Raw genomic sequence first — 20,774 nt, 5'->3', positions numbered from 1 at the left:
TGAGTCTCGACGATAGTTCCCTATTCAGCCATGCCAGTCTTTCTCCTCAATGGCTTGTCTTCTGACACATGTACATGAACTTCCCCTGTGTCTTCAAGATTTTCAATTTGAGAAATGTCCAGTCTTCCTGGAACTCATTGCTCTTCAGAATTGCCTCCCAAGGAACTCTCAGTCCAAAGCCTACCCTCCAGAAGCTCAAGGTGGTAGTTTTGTTGATGCCCCTCCTAACTTCACCAAGAATTGAAAACTCCAATTTCAAGGTCACTATAAATGCAGAAGTTATGAAGACTCCTTGCATAAGAGTTTGTGTGTCAGATTCTATAGCTACCTACAGGCATGGAGGGAGGAATAGCTTAAAGAAAACAACAGAATAGAAGTAAGTGCTAAGAAGGCAGATGTGAACATATTCAGAGGAATAAAAAGCTTTGGGGATTAGCATACTTCTGCAAGAACTGAAAAACTCAGAACACCAAGAATCTGCCAAATTTGTACAAGACTACAAAAAAGGAAAGGAATTTACAAAACAGAGATGTGTAAAACACAAATAAGGCAGGAATACAAGGTCATGAGATTTTCGTAAATGTGTATTGTACTGATGGTTGTTCACATAAGTATTGGAAATGCTTTCCAAAAAGTCTGATTATGGGTACTAGTCAGTTAAACTATTAATGAATCTACATCTGACCACATGCTGGTCAGATATAATATAATATACATATAATATACAACAGTATATTATATTATATATATATATCTGACCGCATGCATAATTATGCATATGTTATGCATAATATACTGTTGAACTGCAAATCCTAAGAAAGGTTTCATTTTTAGCACGAACATCCTGCAACATAGTCTCCTTCCCTTCCGTAGGGTTTCTCTTCTCTAGTTTCACTATTTGTTAGAGAAGCCAGATCTGTCAAGATCCTTTTTAGTCTAAAACAGATTATCTGGAATAAGACTGCATTAGATTGTCTTTATGTATAATCATATTTATTTTCCAGTAGACACTGAAATTGTTTTGGTGAGCCTTGGCTGCCTGCAGTTTTAAGAAATTATGACCTTGAAATTGTTAGGAGACCTCTGAAATGAATTTACCTCAGTGGCTTTCATAACTCTTTGAGCAAAACTATTCTTGGTCATTCTGGCAAGGGCTGTACATTGTAGTTCCAGAAATGGAAGACATAAAAAAAAAATCCAACAGACTAAAGCAGCTAGATAGAATTTTCTATTTACTCTCAAATCTATCTATATTGTAAACGGGGTACACTGAGATTAATGCATTAACTTTTCATTTCTGAATCTGGTTTTGATACCAATAGGGGACTAAAAGTTATTTAACTCCTACAGTTTTGATATATAATTCGTAAACTGGATGACTATTGTTTGTACAGTAAGCATATAGCCACAGAAAAAATCATTCCTAAATGAATTTGTGGAGCACTCCCACTGGTAAAGGTTGATCTCTTGCAAAAGATTTTTAAAAATTAACATGCATTACTGAATTTGTAAAGGGACATGGTTCTTGCAAAGAGCAGCTAACAGGTTAGGCTTTACATTCATGAACTATAATATCTGCTACTCTAAACCTTAAGAGGGTTTATATTGGCTCTACTTTTTTTTCACTTTTCCTACAAGACACAATCACTGCTTCCACTGGAAAGACAAAAAGCGTACATAAAATCAAACCTTTTCTAAAGCAGCTTGGTAAAATATATCTTATTCCAGTCCAGAAGACGCATTCTTGTACCTCCAAAGACGGCTTGCAGCACATCATTCATCATCAGTGTGATCATCCAGCAATCATGAGAAATGACTCAGATTGACTGTGGTCCCTGCTTCTGTTCAGAACTGCACAGCAGACTCTTGGCAAACAGCTTTAGTTCTCAGCAATCCTTTCTCTTTCTGTACTATTTTTTTTTGGATATACTGAATGTAACTGTGAGTTAGAGACTGTCTCAATGCCTCTTCAATATATACCAGAATAGCTCCTGATATCTGATGATACTTATTCACCTTGGATGATATTTACCGACCTTTTATAGGTCATACATAGTTTGAGGCCAATGCATATAAAAGATTTAGTAAGATTGCTACTGTGTTACCTTATTAATACTACTAATACCATCACCGAACTATTGTTGCTTATATCATTTACATAAAATGAAACAATAAGCATCTGGATAAACTCAAAGATGTCAACTGCATTTCAGTATGAATAAATGGGATCTGTTCTAAACCACCAGCACAAGAATGTGTTGTTTATTTCTGAGATATGACAATTGCTACAAAACTCACCTGATAATTCACAGCCAAGAAGTTCCATTCTCAAAGTACAGTGCCTTCTGCAAACCTGAGGATACAGCCGTATGTACTGTGACTTTATTGGTGGTGTGAAGGAGTTGGCATAAGGAGTGTTGTTGTCTATATTTCCACGGAATACCTATGTTAAAATGACATATTCATAAAAATCTACTAAGAGACTTAGGAGATGTTCATTTCATTTTGATGCCTCAAACATATTCTCTTTGCTCTTCTAACCTTCCCTCTTTGGTTCTCTGTAATTTTTTTTCACAGAGGTTGTTTTTTTTCCACTTTTTGTGCCCAACATTCAAGATTTTAAAGGTGGCATAACTGACTTTGGCTTATACACGCATGTGTTTGTTGCCCCTGGTAAAATTGCCTTTGACATGTCACTCCTAGAACCTGGAGCTTCTAATGTACTAAATTACATCTTTTTTTCTTTTTTTTTTTTTTTTTTTTTCAAATTAATGTTTTAAATAGTTCCTATTCAATCTAGCCTGCAATTATTCAATTATTTAAATTGACTGACATTTATTTTTTCCCTCTACTTCAACAAACTGCTCCAGCTACCACCAAATTCTACTAGAACCTTTCACTGGGAGCTGAATTAAATCTAAAAAATTCTTCTATTCTCTCCTCACTCTAAAAGATATGATTATATTTTGGTTTCTTCCTTCATTATACACCTTTTCATAAGGCATTTCAACTTCCTGCCCTCGTAAGAGGAACTATGTCGAATGCTGGTGTCTTCTCTATGTTAACTTTCATAGTAAAGCCATTCTTGTTGCTTTGCATTCAGAACTCTGTATAAAAATAAATAGTAACTATAAATCGTATAGATACATGATAAACATGCTACTGTTTATGCAATGCAGAGATTAGCATTGATGAATGAGTTCTATGCTTTTAAGGGTTAACATTAATCTGCCAACGTAATAAAATCAAATTGAAAATAGAGTAACGAGTAATTACTGGTAAACTAATTAAAATGAAAACCAGTTAAGAGCAATAAACAGGATTATTCTAGCCTGAGGACACAATATTTTTACAACCCTCAATTAAAGGATAAGAAATTCTTAGTGCACAAAAACTGCTTTTAGAGAACTGCTTTTTTAGAGAAAAATAATAGCAAGGAAACACACTGCTTTCTCTGTCAGGCTTATACTTTTCTACTAGAGATATCTCACATTTCTGAAGGCTGCTAAACCATGAGACTTACGCCTATCTGGATAACATAATCTTACCATATCTTCATTTGTGCCTTTTACTTTGTACATTGTCCATGACTTCCCATCATTACTATATGCAATTTTGTAAGATTTAATATATTCTGGACTTCCAATCCTCTTGGCACCTTGAGTTAGAATACCAGTGACTCTCATCTTCCTCTGCAGGTTTATCTGAAATAACAATATAATGTCATAATTAAACATCTGAGGGAGACAATTGTTTAAATTTAATTATAACATTTATCTTTTTCTGACTCCAAGGGAACTATAGCACTTAAAAGACTATCTCTGTTTTTGCATTAACTCCATTTATTTTTCATTTATATATGTGTGTGTGTGTGTATATATATGAACAAATAAATGAAAAAAACATTTTGGGTAGGAAGCATATACTAAGTTGCTGTCTTTGTGTGTATGTGTATACATACCCACAATCACAAACACAACACTGATATACATACAAACTTATATATATATATATATAAAACAACTTATATAACAACTAATATATATACAACCTTACTAAAGGCTGTATCTCCCCTTCTATTAGAAGCTAGTTTAGAATTCCACTTGAAAAGGGTCCAAGCTAATTTCTGGTTAACATTTTTTTTTTTTTTTTCCCCTAAAGTCTAAGTAAAACCACACAGATGCACTATAGACTTTTCCTTGATGCTCACTGAAAATTCACAGATTTAAAGATCATGACTGAAAYATTATTTCCAAAAAAGTCAATGGCAAAACACTAAAGGCTATGAAAGGATATATGAACATTCCCATGTAATTGTCTGGGCTAGCCTCTACATCAAAAATAAAAAATTAAGATGTATCGAGAATTCAAGTTGAAATAGACAGTCATAATTTTCTCTTTCTCATCCATCTATGATATGCAAAATTGAATTATATTCTTGTAAAATTCAGATTGATACATTTGTAAATCAAATAGTATCAGGATCCACCACCCGGTCCCTACAATGAAAACTATCAAGAGGTAAGCTGTGACAATTGTGCCGCCACCTCATACCAAGAGACAGTTGAAATCTGTAACTTTTTTCCCAAATGAAACTTAACAAGGTGGCATCACATTGTGAGGTTTGCATTAAGGGGCAGGCAGACATCGAAAGAAAGGTGGTGAGTGGTCATAATAAAGAGTAATCAACTGGAAAAAAGTTAATAACATATTTATTTACAAGTTCAGCCCTTACTTCCTCCAAAAGAACCTTGTCCGAGTTCTCCAGCTAGTGAGGAGACCATGGTTCTCCCTCTTCTCTGGGACAGCAGCCCCCAGTCAGGGACACAGTAAGTCAGAGATGGGCCATATATTAGCTGATAAGATGCCTCATTGCCAATTAATATTGAAATATTAATTGAGAAATAGCTAGAGCCCTTCAAAACAACATCAAAAAGGCCATCTTTCCCTACCTTCCAGGAATAGTCGGGCTTTCTGATATGTCTCTTTTTGGGACACGAAAAAAAACCAATGCAGTTTTACCCCATTTGTCTGACCTGAGTAAAATATTTCCACACACACATTTTTTTTTCCAAAAAAATCACTGCCCTCCTCCCAGAAGACTCGCATAAACACAAATTACAACTTTATCTTCCCCCATTAAAAAATAAAATGTTATCATGAGGGCAACTCCAGAGACTATTATCAACCCTGAAGACAGAAAATTATAGTGAAATACACTTAGTACTTCAGAAGAACTGCATTTAGTACTTAACATAAAATTGCATAGAGTTAAGTAAAAAGGCTTCTAGAGATTTCTTGTGCAAGTTTCAATCTATAGACGTAATTTAATAACGCTCTTACACTTAAATGTAATATATATATATATATATATATAAATTCCTTACACTATACAGGCAAGATAGAACAAAAGAATGTCATCTGATATTCCCAAAAGTGTTAATAATTACAAGAACATCATTTTCAAAAACAAATCAGAAAAATAGTCATTGCTTATTTGCCATTCACATATGTTTACTTCTCTTCATGTATGCACATATAAGACATTCTACTGCCTGGGGAAAAGGAAGATAAAGTACGATATCAAATCCTTTTTTTTTTTTTTTTTTTTTAATCAAGTAATGCATATAATTTAGCATTTTTTTAGTTTTATTTCCCTTTTTCATATAATGATTTAAGAAAGCTTTTTTTTGCATGAGGATTTATGTAGAAAATGTTTTTTCTTTTATAGAAGCAAGAGTAGCTTCTAGTAAAATTGTGATTTTATCCTCTTGATAGTAAATTTACGGATTCCAGCCTTCATCCCTAACGCAAAATAAAACAATCACTGCAATTTGATAAGCGAAACAATAAGGAAATAAATCTGCCAAAGATTTTGATACTGTGCTAGAAATTCAAGAAGAGAAATAAATAGCCCTACTGAATGAGGAGTTGATTATAGAACTATGAAAAGTAAAGAAAAAATCTTTACTTTTTGAATACTCACTTTATTATGCATAATGTTCAAGCTGTGTTCTTCAGTCTTCAGGAACCAAAAAAAAGCTTGCCATTTTAGGTATAAGCCAACACCTTTACTTCATATGTTAGTATTTGTAAGTATAAGCTAAAAATCTTATTTACATCTGTTTTTTAACAGACACAATCTATCCTTTTAGGATTTTTCTGGACTAGCCTTCTTCCTTCTGAGGCTCAGACACAGCTTTGGCTTTAAATGTTACTGAGTTTCAAATAAATTAGAAAATAAAAATGGGACAGAATATTTTGCAATTAGGTCTATATAATCTGTCAATTTTTGCAGGAAAGTCTCAATGAAGGGCGGGAAAATCACTCAGAAATACCTGCAACTTTAGTATGTACAAAATTCTCCTGGAGCTGATTTCATGCCTAAGGTATTTCCAGTGAGTACACCAGGCCTTTTGTGCCTGGATTCTTTTATGTGCTTTAAATTTTTCAAGCCAGAGCTTAGCAAAACACAAAATATTACATCCATGCAATGACTATAAAGCAGCAGCTGCTGAAATCTTTCTTAGTTAATGTACTTCAGTAAGAAGCAGAGTTCCCAATGTGAAATGTGTGCTAGCTCTCTCAGCACTAAAAGCATTTTTAAGTGCATTGTTCTCTGGTAGCTATGAAAAAATAAAATAAAAGCAAAGCTTAATGTGCTGTGCTTTGTGGATACAGGAGAAACATGGACTTAGGAGAGAATGTTGTACATTCTAACTACATGGGTGTCCTGGTTTTAAAATAGATGAAGAAGTGAAAGTAAGCAGGATAAAAACAAGAATTTAATGCACCATTAAAACAAAAGGGAGTATAAAGGTAAATATACTATCACCTAGACTAACCAAACAAATCAAGAATGATAGAAGGCCAATAATACTTTGAAGGAAGATAAAAAATAATCTTACAGTATTTATGGATGGCAAAGACCTTCAAATAAGACACTTGCATAGAAATTTGAGAGAAGAATAAAACAAAAGTTTTGTTGACAAAAGTCAAGAAAAGTTGAACCAATCAATTCAACTACTTTTACTTACATTTAAAGTTACTTGAGAGCACCAGATTCTGACTACATGGCCACAGTGCTGTATCCAGCTCCAGCTCTGACGGAGTTCCTGGATCCAGCAACTTAGATGCAGCCTAATCACTCAACAGACTGTTGGTGGAATGTTCACAAACACACAAACTAAAGGATGCCCATTGCTTTACTTGTTATTATTAGTATCCCCAAGCAGTTTTTATTTATTTCAGTGCAATTAGAAAATAAGCAGCAAACTGGTGTATTAAAAACTAAATTTAGCCTCTTGAATTGGGTTAGATTTAAAACTAAATTAAGAGGTATACATGATTATGTTAGGTCTGGTCCTACAAGAGAACTCATTACAGGAATTCAAGAGCTTTTTATTCCCTCAAGGTCTTACATGTGTATGTACATATACACATACATATAAATATATTTACATACATATATTTCACCAGTATTTCATTGCTTTCTCTGCTTGCATGATTGGTTCCTTAGATTAAAAAGTACGTATGACGAGGTTTTTTTTTTTTTTTTTTTTTTTATTTTAAGGTAACACCAAGCCTTTGAATCAAACTAAAAACCTTCATTTTGAAGACAAGATTACTTACTAAATGTCATTTATTGTGATGGCTTATGATTTGGATCTCAGAATTTGGGAAACACCATAGTCATACTGCTATGCTGAAAACTTTGTTAGGAGGAAGTAAATCTGTAAAATGCTGGAATTCACCACACATACCTCAGGGTACAATCCATTTACTTTTTAAATTATTTCGAGTCTGTTTTTTTTTTTTCTCCTATAGACATTAATAGAAGAAAATATGAATAATTTTTCCTCTTTCCTTAGACACTAAGCTGAATAATCTGAAAAGATGAATTTTCCTCATGATCTTCTAACATATTTAAATTTATGTCTTTTTTTCTATATGCTTGTTTTGGTTGGTTGAACTCTCTTTGGTAGATTTCTGAAGCTAATGCTCTGTAATCTCAGCTTGTGCACCCTGAATGGAAGAGGTCCACGTACTTTGCAATCTGGGATCAAATATTAGAGTATATACACCATCCAAAAGGTGGATGGATGGTGAATATACTCTAATACTTAGATTATTATATCGAAGAGTAGAGATGCAGTAACTTTAGGAAGATACAATATCGTGCTCCTGACCACAATAAATAACTTTATTTCTCTCACTTTTGCACAATTAGCAATAACGCCATTAACTTTGATGGCACCATACCGTTTTCCTGAACTGTAAACTGGGAGCAAGCTTCCAAAAAAATGCTCAGGTTAAATACCTCACAAAATATCCTTTGAGACAGTAAATATCTGTTTTCATGATCTTCTCTTTTTAACAGAAATTCAGTTCATAATAAACTATGCTGTTTATATGTTTCAGTTATGAGATACAATAGCACTGCTATGAATATTTTTTTTTTTTTTTGGCACGAAGTATATTTCTTGTAGTAATCCTCGTAATTATTCATACAAAACTAAGGTTGAACACAAGATCAATGTTATATTGGCATATGAAGATTCTTTACAGTAAGCCTTCCCTGATGATTTCATCACCTTTTAAAAGCTTGTATTTTTTCTTCTTCTTTTTAAAGTCATAATTCTGATAAAGCTAGACAGRAAACACCCACAGAAACATCTTCTGATGAGAAATAGGGACACTTGCCAATGGACATATTTGCAATAAAATCTTAACATATCTAGCTTCCACCCACAAAAACTGTCAAGTATCATTCACTTGCAGAAAGGATAAACTCAGAAAGGGAGAAGAGCTATTAAAGTACAAAGCTAGTCTAATACTAAATGGGTGTAAACTGGCCAAGACAGTTAACCGGACATTAGGAGAAAACAAAAAACAAGCAAACCAAAAAAACCCACCTTCCTTCAAGGAAGTAAGGTTCTAAAAAAGCCTCCAATAAAAAGGGCGGGAACAAGAAGGGTGACTGATCTTGAGCTAAAAAAGCTTGAAAAAAAATCAGAAAAGGACGAGTCTGACATGATTCCTGCAATACTGGAAAATTCAATGATTATGAAGCTGCTTCTCATGTTTTCCTTTTTTTTTTTTTTTTTTTTTTTTTGGTGTTTACTGTTTCACTCTACGAAAGGGGGATTCAGTGTATGATGAGGTTAAGAAAATTCAGGACAGGTAAGCTCATACTCTGCTCATTTTTGCACACTATCACAACACCTGCAATTTAAGGGGCTCATGCATCTCGCCTCTTTTATCATTTTGTCACTCTCCTAATCAGTGCTGTCAGCAGAGCTTCCTCAGGTTTAATTGATGGCATTAATATAGTCAGGATAGCAGCAGCGATATGTGTTTTAACTAGAACCCAGATTATGTTATACAGTGATCAAAGCACAATAGTACTCCAGCTGTTGCAACCATTCTTGAAGAAGGATTATTAGAAGGAGAAAATATTTTATATTTGTGACAGTTTAGAAGGATTCATAGTCATTTGCTATACGTCACTTTACAAGTGACGTATAACTAACTCAATTGTGAGATTGTGCAGTGTAGATAAATCAATTAAGTATTTGGCTATTTCTGATCTGTTGTACAAACCCAAACCATTTTATTCACGCATACACAGATAGAGACCAAGCAAAGCCTCTTCATGATTTTGCTACCAATTTCTCTCAGAATTCATGCTCTTGCCACTGCCATTTCTAGTGCTTCACTTGGCTATCATATCTTAACAGTAACAACAAACAACTCTCAGCTCTTTTCTGTACTCAGTTATGGCTTTTCCCTGCCAAACATCTAGAAGTCCTTGTCTATTGGATGCATCCCATTATTTTTGCTGTCTTTGATAGGACTATTTCTATGCTTAAAGTTAGGCATATGGTATCACAAATTGCCCCCGTAATTTCATTTGAACTTTGTGAAATCATCAGCATACATGCTGAAAGCCACCTATATGGAAAACAAAAGCACAGGGATAGTTTAGACCAAATTGTAATGTTAACCCAGAGCTGCGCAACAAAAAGCACTCTTTTGATCTGACTTTTGTTGAGAACTTTCACTTTATGCCTCAGAGAGCTTACATAATTAGACAGACTAAAAACTTGCTTGGTCTGTTTCTTCTTATTATTAAGTCATTATTTTAGTCCCAAAGGTGGTTGTTATGAATGTCATTAACTGGATGAGATGAATTATTCAACTACTGGCATGTTTCAACTGTCATCTCAAAAAGAGATTCATAATCAGGCTCATGTTGTTCAGAGTTCTGTAGCTCAGTAAAATTTCATCTCATTTGCAAAGTATTGACTAAATGGTTATTAACTCCCTGCCATTTAAGTTTAGCTAAGAATCAGTAGAGTATTATATTATTATTCCTATTGCATTTTCTCCACTTGTTTTTAAGTCATTTTGATAGTTGCACTCCATTAAGGGCAGTTGAAAAAAACAGTTGAATATTAAAACTAAATCTGTAATTGAATCTACCAATAGAAAGTGAGCAGCGAAATCAGAAACTGAAACAGCAGGTACACACAGGAAATAAGACTTTTGAAATGTGAGCTCCATACAGGGCTGTCTTTCCCAGATGTATATTACCTTCACAAGAAAAGGTTTACTTACCATTTTTCATACTATCACACTTCAGTTACACTTACTCATCCAATAATGAAATATTGCTTTTAGTTTCTAAGCAAGGCCATATTTCAAATTATATAAGACAAATAAAATACATACGTTTACTGTTTTTTTTTTAATGTGGTCAAGATAATTGGAAGCATCATATAAATTTTTGAAATTTTCTTTTGCAATAAACCTGTTATTCATACCAAGTGGCTTTATGCTGTCATATTTATTCATTTATCACTCTTTTTTTGCTCTTCCCCTGTACCTAGCAAGTATCTCATGTTTCTCATCTATTTAGAGTAGAATCCTTTTAGTTGTCTATTTATTCACAACCCAAGCTCACTGCAGTTCTGGTSGCAACTAGGATTTCTTCCCTATCTGGCAATAATGATATATAATTAGACCAAATGTTATACTGTCTGCTCACGTCATGACAGAATTAGTGGGAGAAGTAACAAGGGGGAAATAGGAGTAAGTAATATTAATCTCACTTGCCCTGTGTTATCCTTGAGAGCAATCTGKTTTTTGTGAAATTGTTTATCATAGGGAGATAGACCATAGTTTTAGACAGTAGTGTAGTGGAAGGGGTAGATGAGTGAAAAATTGTTTTGTGAGAGAAAAAAAAAAAAGTGCAATTACATTTTTCAAAATCTGTATTTCTTCAAAATACTTTGGAAGAATGAGAGTTGAGAGCTTTCAGGGTCCTTCATAATACAAAAAGTTACGTTCAAAAGTTTTGATTATCAGGAAAACACCAAGACCTTCCCATCATTTTAATAGGATCTGCAGCAGTTTTTTTGAAAAAAAAAAAAAAAACAAAAACAAAAAAACACACTATCTACTAAATCTGTGGAGATTTTCCACAAAGGCTGAGAGACAATAGATATGGTAAAAATATGTCATTTGGTTTACTAAAAACAAAGGAAAAAAATCTCTAAAAATCTATACAGTTTCAGCAAAGGCCTCAGATTTGAGAGATGGCTCTATCTTAACTACTCGTGGCATATCAAGATTATAACACTGCAAAAGTAAAACACAGTCTTATTTTCAGTCCACAGGATGGATTTTCCAGTATATGAGGATCTGCCAAAAAGGCTGTTGAAGTGGCAACCACATGCAGGTAACTGGGAGTTCCTCTCCACGACCTCTCAAATACTAGAGAAAGAGAGCTGCAGCCAGGAACTGCGTACTTCTCCACAACTAGAGCTGTATTCAAGACTCTGCTTATACTTCCACCTTACTAAAGGGAATGTACATCATGCCGTATCTCTCTGTGACCTATTTATACCTGTACAAATTCACCATCTATGCACTACTCTGGATTAATCTATACATAAGTGAGCATACACACCTCTGTACAATGCAAAATTTCTTATCATATTTGTGTGTAACTTATTTTATTTTTAAATTTCATATCCTGGATCTTAGTTGCAATAAGATAAGTTGAAACAGTTCTTTTCCAAAATTCAAAGCTAGCAGAAGCCTAGCCATGAGGATTGTTTGGTTCATTGATTTTAAAAGCGATCACTTAAGAGATAAAACACCACTTGTGTCGCTGTAACACTAGTATAGCATCATCTTATTGATTTAGATCCCAYGCTCTCCTACTGGAAGACCATGATGCCCACACATCCATTGTTCAACTAAAATCAGTGAGTCACTACGTAGAAATGTCTTTACAAGAAACTTGTTTCTGGTGAAAGATTTGCTGCTTTAATTACTTTTAATATGGTAAATGGGGGGAGCTATTCAGTCAAAATAGCACCGCAGATGCATTAAAACAAATCATTTAAAATACTTGTATTTCAAGGATTCAGCCAGATTATACAGAGTTATTAAAGAAAGCTGGTATGCAGGCTACCAGAATATGTTACATACAGTGTTCATAATTGGAGAATGAAGCTTCTGTTGCCATAGAAATCCTAATGTTGAAACTGGCTGCTTTTGTGGAGCTGCAACTCAATCAAAACTTGTTTGAATACCTTTCCGCATGGTTGTTCGGGTGTATGAAGTATGACACAGGGAAATAAGAGATTGTACCAAATAGATATAGAAGAATGGGACACAAGGGAATGTCTGGATGATTATAGCCCTTTTTGTTTCTAGTCTACTTTAGGTACTCAAAATTATGTTTTGAGACTGAAAACAGCATACTATAGACAGTGATGGAGATCTGCAGCTGACTGACATTAGTATTTGGCCCACTGAACCCYGTGACTCTTTGACAGAGGTTCATCACTTGAAGATCTAACTGCTGCTGATCAAAGATTCTACATGGAAGAGTTTTGAGAGGATTCAGCAATACCTTATTCTCATCTGCCAAGGGCTTTCGGTACTAAATACCAATTGTCCACACTGTTCATGTCCACAAAAACTGAGAGCTTTAACTTTTATTTTCACACTTAGTTTGGCAGGTAAGTCTTCCTCTATGGTTCAAATCATCTTACATTATGACTCTGAGACTGTAATTCATAATATTCACTTGGCCACTTTTGACAGCTATGTTAAGTAATATTAAATATTTAATCTGTGATGACAGGTATTTTTGGAAACTGATACTACAGTACTCATGAATGAGGAAATGAACTTTGACAAAATGAATGGTTTGACAGATGGCAGTTTGCTTAGAGATCTTACTAACAGATGTTTGATTGAATGTTCTGCAAGACCTCTATGTATTTTGGATTTTATCATTTTATTAGCAAATAATTATCACTTGGTGCATGCTTGCCCTCTGGAAGTTCTTTATGTTGAATTTGCTATTTTTTTCCTATGTGCCTTTTCTTTTTTTTTTTTTTTTTTTTTTTTTTTTTTTTTTTTTTTAAAAAAAAGAGCTTAATTCTTTGCTGCCTGAGGACAGAATGATTGAACTTAGAAAGTCTTAATTTTAAGTACATTTTTTATCCCGGTATGTCACAGTAGCGTTTTGAAAGACTGATTATGGATACAGTTCATTACGCACACATTGGGCATTGCAAGACCAAAAGAAGTGGAGTCGAGGGCCAGCAGTGGGACTGAAACTACAAGAGGAGCGGGAGACACAGATATAAAAAATGAGCAACACTAAAAATAATAAAATACATTCCACATAATATAAATAACATTCCAAAATACTCAGAATTAAAACAAATACATATAGTATAAAAGCACTCTTAGTAATCACCAAGTAAAATACTGGTACAGTTTCCGGAGTAGAAGTTAAAATTTAATTCTATCAAGTACCCTAATCACTGTGCTGCATAATTATCCTCTTACCCTGATATTTTTAAGCTGTCATATATCATAACCAATAACATGCCAATACTATACTATGTAGTCCTCAGATATATATTTTCAGTGATGTCTGTGTATGAACACTCAAGAAAAAATCTAATACTGTTTTATCTGGATCAGCTTTGGCATCTTCACTGCAGCATGCTGGCTCTGTGTCCATCCCCTGAGGCACTGAACATTTCTATGCATTCCATGCACTACAGACCTAAGTATCTGATTCCTGCTGCATGAACAAGCTTTAGAAGAACATTTAGAAGAACATTTAGAAGAACATTTTTTGCAGCCCTAACTGGACATAGATGACAAAGATATAAATTGACCCAAATAAGAAGAAAAATACAAACATTAAGGGCTAGAAAGGGATTAATAATTTGAAGAGGAAAAAAAAATCTGTCTAACCACATACTCTCTGTGTGTGTGTGTGTGTGTGTATATATTTGCTTCCTATAAAACATGCAGAGGGAAGAGGGGAATTTTTCAAATTACTCAACCTGAATTGATTTTATTTGCCATGTTTTGATTCTGCCATGAAAACGAGAGGTTTAGCTGCTTTGTTAGTGAATCCTCCTCCTTCTCACAGTAATAAAATGGAATATTTGTGTATTTTATTTATTAGCAAATTTGTAACCATGCTAGTGCCTCTGGAGACACAATTCATGCCATCGTAATGATGGATATCTAAGCTTTTTTCTTATTTCTCTATTTAGGTACTCACATTTAYATACAATAGTTTCCAGTAATTCAAATGTTCTCAAAAAGTATTATGAGATTCAGTTCATTCTCTAGATTTTAGGTACTCGCAAATCTGTTTGTGGTGACTGTGGATTAGTATGGACCTTGTAAAATTTTCATACCCAAATGGCCCAAAATACTTTAAAAGAAAAAAAGAAAAAAAAAAGTCAGTAGTCTCTTACACAGCACTACAATTACTATCATTATCGAGCATAATCTCCATATGAATATGCTTCACAATCACATTCAATCAGCAGAAAATGAGGAAACTCTTGTTCTCATAAATGTTAGTTAAGTCATGGTACAAAAGCAGTAATTACACAGATGCCTGCAGACACTGTTACCTTACACTCCTTCCCTAATCAAATGGCGAAAACCATGACCAGGACATGAAATTTACTCTTAATCTCCTATTTAATCAAAATTTAACCAGTCCCCTCCTGACTCAAAACATCATCTTTGCCAATTGGTGCCAATCTTTGCTATGTAATGCTTTTAAATATCTATTTCCTATGACCCTTCGAGGTAAACCCTAATTTTTGCTGTCTGGGCTTAAATATGGTACCTTATACTCTGTAATTCATAGGGTTTTATCCCTCTTCTTACCTCCTGATCAAACAAACACAATCTCTCCCTCTCCTCTTCAATTCTCTCCCCTTCATKTGCAATCCTGCTTTGTATTTAGACAAGGTGCTATTCTGAGTTACCAGCACTAGGAACAGCCTGAGGCTATGGAGCATCAGGGGCTTGCAGGCAATTCAGGAATAACTTCTAAATAGCCCTGTGACACATGACTGGATCATGTGGGTGATGGGATATTTAAAGTGAACTTATGGGCAGAGAGAAAATCAGAGGTTTCTGGGACTGACACTCTCAGGCCTTGCTGGTACAGTTTGCATTTAACCCAGTCCAGCCTGTCCTGCAATTCAGTGGCAGGAGCTACTGAAGCTCTGTTGTGAGCTGCTCTCCCCTCCAGTCTCTCAGGCACAGGTGGTATAAGGTCTTACTGTTCTCAGGCAAATTAAGATATAGGAACGTTGTTCTATGGACCAAGAAACTACTGGGCTGGTATTTCTTACTTTGAGACAGAACAAAAAGGTCATACCCCAAAAATTTGAAGATACAGACTTGCTTCTTCTGAAACAAAATTTGTACACCTTCCTTCTCCCACCCTTCCTCCACACACCAAGGGTTCTGCCAAAGCTGCTACTGCATCTTAACTATGTGACTGAACCCCTTATGCTGCCAAGGCAGCATTAGTTATATCAAATTATTCGCTCTTGTTTTATATTACTCTTTATGACATTTCAGTTTGGCWTCTCTACCCCAGCAGAGGTCTTCATGAGTTAGAGGAATAATAATAGCTGCAATGGTATAAAAAAAGAAAAATATTCTACAGAAGTGATGGGAAAATTAGCCATGATGAGACATGGTAAGAATGTAAAGCACAGGTATGAATCTCTAGGTTAAAAATTACTAGAGAATAGTTAGATTTAGAAGCTCCTGTTAGCAAGTATGTGTTGGAAATAGACGGTTATTCTTAGAATATTATAATTCTCTTACATGGAAGGTAGAGGACTGCAGAGAGGAGCAGTGGTAATTAGAAAGGCAAATGACTTAGAGAAGAAGTGACATGAAAGGGAGAGATATATGATTGAAAATCAGCATAAGAGAAAGTCAGAACTAAAATTTAGGACTGGATCCATTCCCTTGAAATATCTAAAAACACTGAATATAGTGAACGGACAACACAAACAAGCCTGCTCATGGCCATCTCCATTCTGATCCATACTTCCTTCAGAAAACAAACTATGAAAACTGTGTGCTCAGGGACAAGGAAAGAATAGAAATGAAATTGGAATAGACTGGAATAACAGTTTTAAAAAGTTTTTAAGTTATGCAAACAAAAAGGGTAATGGGAATTTGTGCACTCTTAAAAAAGAGTTCTAACAGAAAATGGTATCACTGGAGCAGACACAGTGACCATTTTGTCATATCTCAATAGCAACTCATAAAAAGTATAGAAGAATGTTTTAATGTTTTCAAACATAATGGGGAGAAAAAACAATGTCACTAGTAAAGTAATAGTGTCACCAGTAAAGTAATAAACAATATACACAGATGTTATTTTATCACAGCGCAAACTTAAGAGGAGAAATACAGGTCAGCAGAACTTTAAAAGGGAGACACGACTTAGTCTGAGTTTAATTTGCTTTCAAAAACATGGTCACTGACCCTTTAAATTACAAGCCAATTACAAGTATTGTAGTGCCATTACTAATTACATGCTGAGAGTGTAAATTCAAAATGGCAATTTCAATTTTCAGTTCATTGGGAGAATGCAGGAAAATGAAATTGCCTACTAATTAGTTCATGTGTGACAGACACCTGAAAGATTAGAGAAAAAAACCTGCACTCATTACAAGTGAGTTATAAGGAATGCACTCAAACCTTTCATTTGCCAACCTGCATATAAATAAAGAAATTAAATGACAAAGAAAATTGATAATGATGGAACAAGGCAAAAATAGCTACAGGCATGTACATAATTATACTTCGGGGGACTCTGTCCCTTAATAGAACAGCTTTCTTTAGAATTTATCTAGCATTAGAAACTACAATAGAATAACAGGCTACTGTTTTGGGTTCATTGCACTCAATGGTAATTCACATTTCATAAAAATGGAGTTTCTAGTTTCATAACTTTTCACTTAATCTGTCAAACATTTACAGATTTTTCTGAAGCTATCTTCTGGTCCAGTTGCTTCATCAGACCAGCATAGAGAGGTCCCATATAAAAATCCTTTCTATTAGAAGTGACCAAAGTCACCTAAGTGTATGACCCTAAGACTACCCTCTGCCTTGTCAACAGCCCTGATTCCCACAAAAAAAAAACAACTGCTTACTGCAGAGTAAGCATCTCTAACCAGGAGGAAGGTGATTAGGAGATAAAGAAAGTAAAATTAACAGTAGGATGTTAGAAGGAACATTTCTTTCACCCGACCAGAAGGAAGCTAGTGAGAAACCTAATACAGAATCAGAGTATGCCAACATTTTGTAATGTTCCACAAATGATTAAGAAATATCTCATTTGCCTTTATAGCAGTTGTGCAAAAATAAAATATAGGATTTCTTCTGCTATTCTTCTCTCATCAGAAACTATTCTGACTCACATAAGGGTCAGGCAGTATCTGTCTCTTAGTGTATACTTCTCTAAAGAACTACTCTGCCAGGCCTAAAGCATGAATTTGTGAATGTCTGTATCCCCATCAAATCATAACAGGATTCTGCAGAATACTCACAAACACTTCTGTATAAGTATCATCTTGCTGCCAGATTTAGATTTTCTATCCCTAGTTGCTTAAAGGTGAAGAGTCTTCAGGAAGGGGAAAAAAAAAAAAAAAAAAGACCTCCCAAGATTTAAACTTTTGTTTTTATGTAACAGAGCGTTTTCCTCTCTCTGTGCACAAAAATCTTCAGCAAGTTTTGTGCAAACTATGAAATTGTTTTTAAAAAAGAATGAGATGAAAATGGAAGAGAATATTAGCTGTTTTGAATGCAATAATCATGTCACTTTTTTTTTTTTTCTCCTAGAAATTCCTTATATCTGATGGCTAGCAAAATTAGGATTGGTACTACTTAGACTAATTCCAAAAAAGAACTAATTTTTCAAAGCTGATACCTTTAACTGAAATGCTTGGAAACATTTTATCCATTAGTCCAACCTTCTTTCCAGAGAAGATCGAAGATGACTTTGCTGGGAACAAAGTCCAAGGCAAGTATAAGTCTGGTTTGGGTAAAAATATGCAAAGCCATCTGACAGCTCCTTTGGTGATTGAGACGTGCCTTTGCAAGGGAGCAATTAACCAGTAATAGTCACCCTCCAGTTCACCTTCTAGTGAAGATATGTCTCAGGGGTCAATGGTAAACATTTGCTTTTCTCTTTCAAATTATTCAATAAAAGCTATGTTCTAAAACAGCTCCAAAAGCTGCCATAACATTAATGCTTTTTATTATCCTTTAAAATTATATTAGCCTTCTCTTCCAGAGAAAATAATTCTGCTCAAGTCCCTTAACATTTTCATTTCAGCTCTTTTTCAATATATGCATTTTATAAACTTCCTAACCTCCCTAGTCTTTACACACACACACAAAAGACTTAAGATACATTGAAGGATCTTTGTGTGTTCACTCTGCAGTGAATAACAAACAGCAACACAAGCTACATTTTTCAAAACTGACAAAAGCCAATATTCTCACCACAGTAGCTTTAGAAAACTTTATCAAATAGTGCTTTGTGCCTGCTTTCTAAACAAGAAAAATGAACAGGCAATCCTGTACACATTTTTTCCATTACATTTGGGAACTGTTCAGAAAAATCACATCTGATAGTCAGTAAGAAGACTGAAATGTGAATAGAAATTATGCTATTTACACAAGGATAACAACAAGAGTGTTTCTGATGCAGCTAGTGAGCATAAAGACCTTGTAGTTTCAACCTACTCAGTGCCAGTAGATTAGACACCAGTTTTGCCTAAGTGAATGAAAGAATCAGGATAGTTATGAGGCCCAGTAGCGCAGCTGGAGCTGCACTACCAGTAGGACATGCAGAATTGCTGTTTTGTATGGCAGCTTCCCTTCAAGAAGGGCCGTCTTCTACTGTGGCCAGAGGCAGGCGCATGAGAGAAGGAGGGCAGACCATTGCCACAGCCTCCTGCTCAACCTGAAGTGGCCCTCTCTCTATTGGCTTTTGCTATTGCTGTGCTGAGTTCACTTGGGAGAAGCACCTTCTTCACATATTGACCATACTGACTAGCAGGCAACTTTTGCCATGAATATGTATCTTCACTTATGTTAACTAACAGCTGAACATGCTAAAGCTTGGTCCAATTCACATATCATAGACGGAAAACAGCCTAAGAGAAAAGAGCTGTAGAAATTACTAGCTGATGATTAGCTTCATTAAAATACAGCCACAGGACTTCATAATCCATTGCTTCATGGCTTTTTCTGAAGACATTTGCTAGGCCTGAAGAAATCCAGCATACAGAGGAGACACTATCATTTGAATCTGGAGATAAAAGCCTTTGAGCAGGAATAAAAGCTAAAAGTATTTTTCGCCCCACAGATTATGGTTGAAATAAYTATTTCAGCCTTAAATAAAACAGTTATTGTTACTCCACAGTGATGCACACACTGCTTAAAGAGCATGTGTGCCCTGAGCTGCTAGGCAGAGAAGACAACTCCACAGGCCATGACAATGGAAAAAGGAGGAAGAAAAAAAAAATTAAAGTAGACTCAAGTTTGCCTCAAAGARGGCTGCAGGAGTGTGTCAAAGTACAGTCAACGAAAGATACTGCTGCTAAATGCTACTAAGGACCTAATGAGTAATGTAGCACCTGTGAAAAAAAAAAAGCTTCCTTGAAAAGACTCAGTTTCTGCAGTCAGTTCTTGCAGGACAGATTCCTAGAGTTACAATGGAACATATGCATACATTTCTCTAATAGAGAGATCTGTGTATTTATGAAGTTGAAATTATTACTTTTTGCAACTAAATAGTCCACTTTAGTCAGGCCACACATAGTACAGTGAACAAAAATCTAGCTATTAGTTTGCCACCTGTCTTCATCAGTTCCTTAAGTGACAACTGAATCAAGGAGGTTTTTTTTTTTCTCCTCAGCTCCATCTGTTACCTGAATCCATGGCCATCTGTCATTTTCTGCAGCAGTCCAAGCATTTACAAGACCCTTCTTATTAAGTCGTGCATAGTATGGATACCATTTCTGGAGTCCAAAAAGAGCTCGATGAGTGGATGACGCAGTAATTTGCTGGTTTGACACAATTCCTCCTTCTATTCCTAGAGGGCCAGAGCATCCTATGCAGGAAAACAAGAAAAGAAATGAACCTAAATCATCAATTAAGTTACTAGTAACTTACCTATCAACAGCATATAAATAGACCCAAAAGATTATGTAACAAAGATATTATTGGAAGAATGGTAAAGCATCGGAATTACATTTTTTAACTTGTAGAAATGAGTGAAAAGTATAAAATATTGCCTTTAAATAACTATTGCCTTTAAATAACTCATTACAAAAACAAGGAAATAGATTAAGCTTGTAACTTCTTTTACTCTGCTCTCTCTG

The 20,774-nt window shown here is 34.9% G+C and overlaps 1 protein-coding gene across 2 annotated transcripts in view; it reads right to left on the bottom strand.

The window, feature by feature from the left end:
• Positions 1 to 20,774, bottom strand: part of EDIL3 (EGF like repeats and discoidin domains 3) — a 219,171-nt gene that overhangs the window by 44,769 nt on the left and 153,628 nt on the right. For both annotated transcript variants that reach the window (XM_026035921.1, XM_026035928.1), the window contains 3 exons: positions 20,322 to 20,503; positions 3,549 to 3,704; positions 2,299 to 2,443 (listed from right to left, as the gene is read on the bottom strand). In XM_026035921.1, coding sequence (XP_025891706.1) covers positions 2,299 to 2,443; positions 3,549 to 3,704; positions 20,322 to 20,503 — 483 coding nt within the window. The remainder of the gene's footprint in view (positions 1 to 2,298; positions 2,444 to 3,548; positions 3,705 to 20,321; positions 20,504 to 20,774) is intronic.

The sequence above is a fragment of the Nothoprocta perdicaria genome, unplaced genomic scaffold (genome assembly GCF_003342845.1).
Source record: "Nothoprocta perdicaria isolate Ctin4 unplaced genomic scaffold, notPer1 scaffold_1, whole genome shotgun sequence".
Lineage (NCBI taxonomy): Eukaryota > Metazoa > Chordata > Aves > Tinamiformes > Tinamidae > Nothoprocta > Nothoprocta perdicaria.
This window is presented reverse-complemented; position numbering and strand designations above follow the sequence as displayed.